At 45.3% G+C, this 7,445-nt stretch overlaps 1 protein-coding gene across 1 annotated transcript; it reads right to left on the bottom strand.

Annotated features, from left to right (window-relative positions):
* Positions 1-1,032: 1,032 nt before the first annotated feature.
* On the bottom strand, positions 1,033-6,463 carry LOC139391908 (uncharacterized). Its single transcript, XM_071139521.1, has 3 exons — positions 6,434-6,463; positions 1,307-1,459; positions 1,033-1,227 (listed from the first exon to the last, which is right to left on the bottom strand). Exons 1-3 carry the CDS (start codon positions 6,461-6,463, stop codon positions 1,033-1,035), a joined length of 378 nt encoding a protein of 125 aa, XP_070995622.1.
* Positions 6,464-7,445: the final 982 nt, after the last annotated feature.

Genomic DNA, 7,445 nt, shown 5'->3' with positions numbered 1-7,445 from the left:
CCTCTTCTCCTCTTTCCATCACGTTTCCAGTTCTCTTCCACCCCAACTCCCTTCCTTTCCTACACAGCCGACACAAAGGGAAAGGGGTGATGGACAGTGTCATTCAGATATAGAGGTGCCAACACTTCTTCAACCTTTTATTAAACAGCTTTATAGGTTTTGTCACAAATAACACCCTATTCCCTACATAGTGCAATACTTTTGACCAAAAGTAGTGCACTATATAGGGAATAGGGTGCCATTTGGGACACCGCCCTGGTCTGGTTGCTGAGCTACACCACGCTGTGGATGTTCTTCTCAACATGTTCATGGATGGCCATGTCAACCTCAGGCTGTGGGGCACTTTTCCTTTCTCCATGCTACCAATCCAATTTGGAGTGACGTGAGATGTCATAAAGCAAATGAAAATCAATGTTGTTGCTGCTTTGGTGGCAAACTGGCTGGTAGGCTAGTAGAGTGGTATAGGTGTGACAGGGAGTAAATGCATTTTGAGATTGAACAAGTCCCGGTTCGGTGGTTAGGTGACTTTCCCCCCAATGCAGGTCTCTCTGCTAGCCTGAGCATGGTGAGATGAATGGAGACAGAGGCTAGAGCTGCATGCAGCTCACATTTACAATGACCGTGATTTTCCACGGAGCACCCAGATGGAGAACGAAAGAGAGAGGGGGAGGGAGAGAGGAGGGACTAGACAAAGGAAACTGGAGGAAAAAATAAATCTGTCTGCAATTCTCCAGTGGAATTCCTGGCATCACCAGCCAAACCTCCAAATGTAACCAAAAGGGAAGGTCAGCAAAGAAAGGGAAGCGCTCCTCATAGTCTTTAATCCATGCTAGTCTATTCAAGTATAGAGGTCTCCCACTTCCAAACCGACCACCTAGCCTACTCCTTAGAGACTCTTGTAGATCTGATATTATTGGATAGGTGAAATCAATATAGCGGAAATTCCACCCAGCCAATCAGAAAGCAAGGTGAGGCAATTGCCTTATTGCTTAAACATATCCAATCCTTTCAGATCTACATGAGGGCTAAGAGCTAGGGACTGGGGGCTAGGGGCTGGGGGCTGGGGACTAGGGACTGGGGGCTAGGGACTGGGGGCTTTGAACTGGGGGCTTGGAACTGGGGGCTTGGAACTGGGGGCTTGGGGCTAGGGACTGGGGGCTTGGAACTGGGGGCTTGGAACTGGGACTGGGGGCTAGGAACTGGGGGCTTGGAACTGGGGGCTTGGAACTGGGAATGGGGGGGACTGGGGGCTTGGAACTGGGACTGGGGGCTAGGAACTGGGGGCTTGGAACTTGGGGCTTGGAACTGGGGGCTTGGAACTGGGGGCTAGGGACTGGGGGCTAGGGACTGGGGGCTTGGAGCTGGGGGCTAGGAACTGGGGGCAAGGAACTGGGGGCTTGGAACTGGGGGCTAGGGACTGGGGGCTTGGAACTGGGGGCTTGGAACTGGGGGCTAGAGACTGGGGGCTTGGAACTGGGGGCTAGGGACTGGGGGCTAAGGGCTAGCGTTGAAACAAAATCCAGACATTATCTCAGTTAGAAACCTCCTCAGTTAGAAACCTCCAGGCAGCCAGTCTGACCAGTGATTATTAGTAATGTATCACACAGCCTTAGAAGACATCAAGAGGACCATGACAACCACAGGTGATGATATCACCAGATAAGTCCAAACACTGTGCCTACAGAGGGGTGCTCGCTCTGCTAATGACTAAAATGTGGTAAAGGCAGCTCCACACACACGCACGCACACACACACACACACACACACACACACACACACACACACACACACACACACACACACACACACACACACACACACACACACCTCTTTAAGGCTCAATGTGCCAACCACATGGTTCTACATGGTATAATGTGTTCCAGATGCGGTGGGAGGTGTGTTTAGGGTCCCGGGAGGGAGCTTAGGACTCCTGATCTTCAACTGGGTCAGAATTTACAGGCAAATCCATGGGGTCTCCCACCCCTCACACTGGATATCCTGATGAACACTGATCAACCATGGAGAAGCACAACAGTTTTGTAAATACCAATACAACACACACACAGCTATACCTGTACATATTCTCACGGTACGCAGAATTCAGTTGAGACTGCATGTGAGTACACAAATGATTGTCCAAAATGTTCCTGTAACACTGGCTATTTCCTATAGCCAGAAAAAAGTGACTTTTCACATAGGTAATAGTGAAATGTGGATTGTTTGACTCTGAGGGGTAGACATGAAAAATAAAGCATGTCTAGCAGGCCGTTGAGTCATGCGGAGTAGCAGTGTGTGAGCTTACTGGAGTGTCTGGTTACAGAGGAAAACATACATCAAGTTGGAGCAATTAGCTAATTACACCAACCTAGCCTCACCATGGTGCCCCATACTGTTCCACTATTACTGTAAGACAAAATGATTAGACCACTTAATGAACATGGCTAGTCCTGTATGGCTACTTTCTTTTCCGATCACGTGAGGATGAGAAACCTGTAAACCTATGCCATAACCAAAATGGGAAAATAAAGCTATCCTATTCAAACATACAGTGCCTTGGGAAAGTATTCAGACCCCTTGACTTTTTCCACATTTTGTTCCATTACAGATCTATTCTAAAATTGATTAAATTGTTTTTTCCCTCAAGCTACACACAATACCCAATTATGACAAAGCAAAAGCAGGTTTTTATTATACATTTAAAAAACTGAAATATCACATTTACATAAATATTCAGACCCTTTACTCAATACTTTGTTGAAGTACCTTTGGCAGCGATTACAGTCTTGAGTCTTCTTGGGTATGAAGCTACAAGCTTGGCACACCTGTATTTGGGGATTTTCTCCCATTCTTCTCTGCAGATCCTCTCAAGCTCTGTCAGGTTGAATGGGGAGTATCGCTGCACCTTTATTTTCAGGTCTCTCCAAAGATGTTTGATCGGGTTCAAGTCCGGGCTCTGGCTATTCAGAGACTTGTCCCGACGCCACTCCTGTGTTGTCTTGGCTGTGTGCTTAGTGTCGTTGTCCTGTTGGAGATCTGAGATCCTGAGCGCTCTGGAGCAGTTTTTCATCAAGGATCTCTCTGTACATTGCTCTGTTCATCTTTCCCTCGATCCTGACTAGTCTCCTAGTCGCTGCCGCTGAAAAACATCCCCACAACATGATGCTGCCACCACCATGCTTCACCGTAGGGATGTTGCCAACGTTTCCTCCAGATGTGACGCTTGGCATTCAGACCAAAGAGTTAGATCTTGGTTCATCAGACCATAGAATCTTGTTTCTCGTGGTCTGAGAGTCTTTAGGCGCCTGTTGGCAAACTCCAAGAGGGCTGTCATGTGCCTCCGTCTGGCCACTCTACCATAAAGGCCTGATTGGTGGAGTGCTGCAGAGATGGTTGTCCTTCTGGAAGGTTCTCCCATCTCCACATACGAACTCTGGAGCTCTGTCAGAGTGGCCATTGGGTTCTTGGTCACCTCCCTGACCAAAGCCCTTCTCCCCGATTGCTCAGTTTGGCCAGGCTCTAGGAAGAGTCTTGGTGGTTCCGAACTTCTTTCATTTAAGAATGATGGAGGCCACTGTGTTCTTGGGGACCCTCAATGCTGCAGACATGTTTTAGTACCCTTCCCTCTAGAAACAATATGTTCAACCTCATGGCTTGGTTTTTGCTCTGACATGCACTGTCAACTGTGGGACCTTATATAGACAGGTGTGTGCCTTTCCACATTATGCCCGATCAATTGAATTTACCACAGATGGAATCGAATCAAGTTTTAGAAACATCTCAAGGATGATCAATGGAAACAGGATGCACCTGAGCTCAATTTCATGTCTCATAGCAAAGGGCTTGAATGCTTATGTAAATAAGGTATTTATGTTTTCACTTATGGGGTATTGTGTGTAGATTGATGAGGGGAAAAGGCATTTAATCAATTTTAGAATAAGGCTTTAATGTAACAAAATGTGGAAAAAGTCCAGCAGTCTGAATACTTTCCAAATGCACTGTATACACCTATGCCCTCTGGGAAAATGAAGTTATTTATTTATCTATTCTATTATATTATACTATATACAACCAAAAGCTAGAAAATCTTGGCGATTTAATTGTTTATATCGGGCAACATCTATTTTGAGTCCAGTGCAATGCAGTGCCATCATGTCAGTCAGCACAGCAGCCAGCAGCCAGCAGCCAGCAGCACTTACCTGTAAACCACAAGCCACCAAGGGGCTATGGCATCTCTGCCAAGTTATACACAAAGACATCCCTGGGCAACCACTAATTTCTAAATAAATTACCCCTGTCTATACATTTGCCCAGGCCATAAACCTGCAATATAACACTAACCCTAACCCTAACCCCTAATCCTAACCGATAACCCTTATCCCTAACCCTAACCCCTAACCAATAAACCCTAACCCCTAACCAATAACCCCTAACCCAAACCCCTAACCCTAACCGATAACCCCTATCCCTAACCCCTAATCCTAACTGATAACCCCTAACCCTAACCCAAACCCCTAACCCTAACTGATAACCCCTATTCCTAACTGATAACCCCTAACCCTAACCCAAACCCCTAACCCTAACTGATAACCCCTAATCCTAACTGATAGCCCCTAACCCAAACCCAAACCCCTAACCCTAACTAATAACCCCTAATCCTAACCTATAACCCCTAACCCAAACCCCTAATCGTAACTGATAACCCCTAATCCTAACTGATAACCCCTAACCCAAACCCCTAATCCTAACTGATAACCCCTAACCCAAACCCCTAACCCTAACTGATAACCCCTAACCCTAACCCAAACCCCTAACCCTAACTGATAACCCCTAATCCTAACTGATAACCCCTAACCCAAACCCCTAATCCTAATTGATAACCCCTAACCCAAACCCCTAACCCTAACTGATAACCCCTAACCCTAACGATAACCCCTAACCCTAATCCAAATCCCTAATCCTAACCCAAACCCTAAACCTAAACCTAACCCAAATCCCTAATCCTAACCCAAACCCCTAATCCTAACCCAAACCCCTAATCCTAACCCAAATCCCTAACCCTAACCCAAACCCGTAACCCTAAACCAAACTCCTAACCCTAACCCAAATCCCTAATCCTAACCCTAACCCTAACCCTAACCCAAATCCCTAATCCTAACCCAAACCCTAATCCTAACCCAAACCCCTAATCCTAACCCAAACCCCTAATCCTAACCCAAACCCTAACCCTAACCCAAACCCCTAACCCTAACCCTAGCCCAAACCCCTAATCCTAACCCAAACCCCTAATCCTAACCCAAACCCTAACCCTAACCCAAACCCAAACCCCTAATCCTAACCCAAATCCCTAATCCTAACCCAAACCCCTAACCCTAAAATCTTATATTGTAAATTGTTTTGTAAGACAATAAGACTAGATGGTAACACCGGTGAATACATACCAGGGCATCAAATCAAATCTAATCAAGTTTTATTTATTCAGACACATTTCAGACATGGAGTGCAATGTGCTTTACAGGGAAAAAAAACTATTAAAAAACAATGAAAATAAAAGCTGAAATATTTACTACACAACAAACATAAGATAAAAAATAAAATAATGACACAAATTGAACAACTTAAAAGCAACCTAAGGAAAAGCAAAGCAAAAAATGTATTTTAAGATCTACTTAAAAAATGTCCACAGTTTCGGCACCTTCGAGTTCTCTGGCAGGCTATTCCAAAGGCTGGGGTCATAGTAACTAAAGGCTTCCTTACATGCCTCTTGGTCCTAGGATTTGGGATAGTTAAAAGGACAGTGCCTACTGGGTACATAACTTAAAAGCATGTCTGACATGTATTTGGGTGCACAATCGTGGATTGATTTAAAAACCAATACAAGACAAGTAATTCTACAACTCACAGGCAGTCAGTGCAAACCCCTTCAAAGCATGTAATCTGTGCTCTCCGCCTGGTCTTGGTCAGTACGCGCGCCGCAGCATTCTATATGTTTTGCAATTGTCCAATGGCTTTCTTGGGTAGACCAGACAGGAGAACATTACAGTAGTCAAGCCTGCTTGTAATAAAAGCAGGCTTGTAATAAAAGCAGTCTCTATGTATAAGCCTGAGAGATAAACGGCCACACCTTGGCAATGTTCCTCGGGGTATAAAGCTGTTTTTGTCACATTCCTAATGTGTGATTCAAAATTTTGTTCAGAATCTAAAATAACATCTAAGGTTTTTACCTGGTGTTTTATCTTTTTTGCCTGTGAATTCAATGTGCGCCTAGATTCTCTCTCTGTCCTTTGGCTCCAACAATAAGTACCTCGGTGTTGTCTTGATTTAGCTGGAGGAAGTTTTAAGCCATCCAAGTGTTTAAATCACTAATACAGTCTAATAATTTATTAGTGGAGCTAAAATCCTCTGGTGACACAGAAATGTAACACGGAACCCAAACCGGCTGCACGCGTGTGCCCTCGTGCGCCATCGTGCATAAATGTATTTTGTCCCACCACAACAAACGCGATCACGACACACAGGTTAAAATATCAAAACAAACTCTGAACCATATTAATTTGGGGACAGGTCAAAAAACATTAAACATTTATGGCAATTTAGCTAGTTAGCTTGCACTTGCTAGCTCATTTGTCCTATTTAGCTAGCTTGCTGTTGCTAGCTAATTTGTCCTGGGATATAAACATTGAGTTGTTATTTTACCTGAAATACACAAGGTCCTCTACTCCGCCAATTAATCCACACATAAAACGGTCAACCGAATCGTTTCTAGGCATCTCTTCTCCTTCTAGGCCCCGCCCCCCTTTCGGAAAAGCTGACCACGACTCCATTTTGTTGATCCCTGCCTACAGACAGAAACTAAAACAAGAGGCTCCAACGCTGAGGTCTGTCCAACGCTGGTCCGACCAAGCTGACTCCACACTCCAAGACTGCTTCCATCACGTGGACTGGGACATGTTTCGTATTGCGTCAGACAACAACATTGACGAATACGCTGATTCGGTGTGCGAGTTCATTAGAACGTGCGTTGAAGATGTCGTTCCCATAGCAACGATTAAAACATTCCCTAACCAGAAACCGTGGATTGATGGCAGCATTCGTGTGAAACTGAAAGCGCGAACCACTGCTTTTAATCAGGGCAAGGTGTCTGGTAACATGACCGAATACAAACAGTGCAGCTATTCCCTCCGCAAGGCTATCAAACAAGCTAAGCGTCAGTACAGAGACAAAGTAGAATCTCAATTCAACGGCTCAGACACAAGAGGCATGTGGCAGGGCCTACAGTCAATCACGGACTACAGGAAGAAATCCAGCCCAGTCACGGACCAGGATGTCCTGCTCCCAGGCAGACTAAATAACTTTTTTGCCCGCTTTGAGGACAATACAGTGCCACTGACACGGCCTGCAATGAAAACTTGCGGTCTCTCCTTCACTGCAGCCGAGGTGAGTAAGAC

Source organism: Oncorhynchus clarkii, chromosome 32, assembly GCF_045791955.1.
Source record: "Oncorhynchus clarkii lewisi isolate Uvic-CL-2024 chromosome 32, UVic_Ocla_1.0, whole genome shotgun sequence".
Taxonomy (NCBI): Eukaryota; Metazoa; Chordata; class Actinopteri; order Salmoniformes; family Salmonidae; genus Oncorhynchus; species Oncorhynchus clarkii.
The sequence above is the reverse complement of the archived record's forward strand: the minus strand, read 5'-3'. Positions and strand labels throughout refer to the sequence as shown.

Bases quoted from the DNA above. Each gene is read 5' to 3' on its own strand.
- LOC139391908 (XM_071139521.1), bottom strand. From the start codon at position 6,463: ATGGCGCACGAGGGCACACGCGTGCAGCCG. The intron at 1,460-6,433 runs GTTTGGGTTCCG...CCAAGCCCCCAG, and splicing joins AGGGCACACGCGTGCAGCCG to TCTCTAGCCCCCAGTTCCAA. The intron at 1,228-1,306 runs GTTCCAAGCCCC...CCCCATTCCCAG, and splicing joins CCCCCAGTTCCAAGCCCCCA to TTCCAAGCCCCCAGTTCCAA.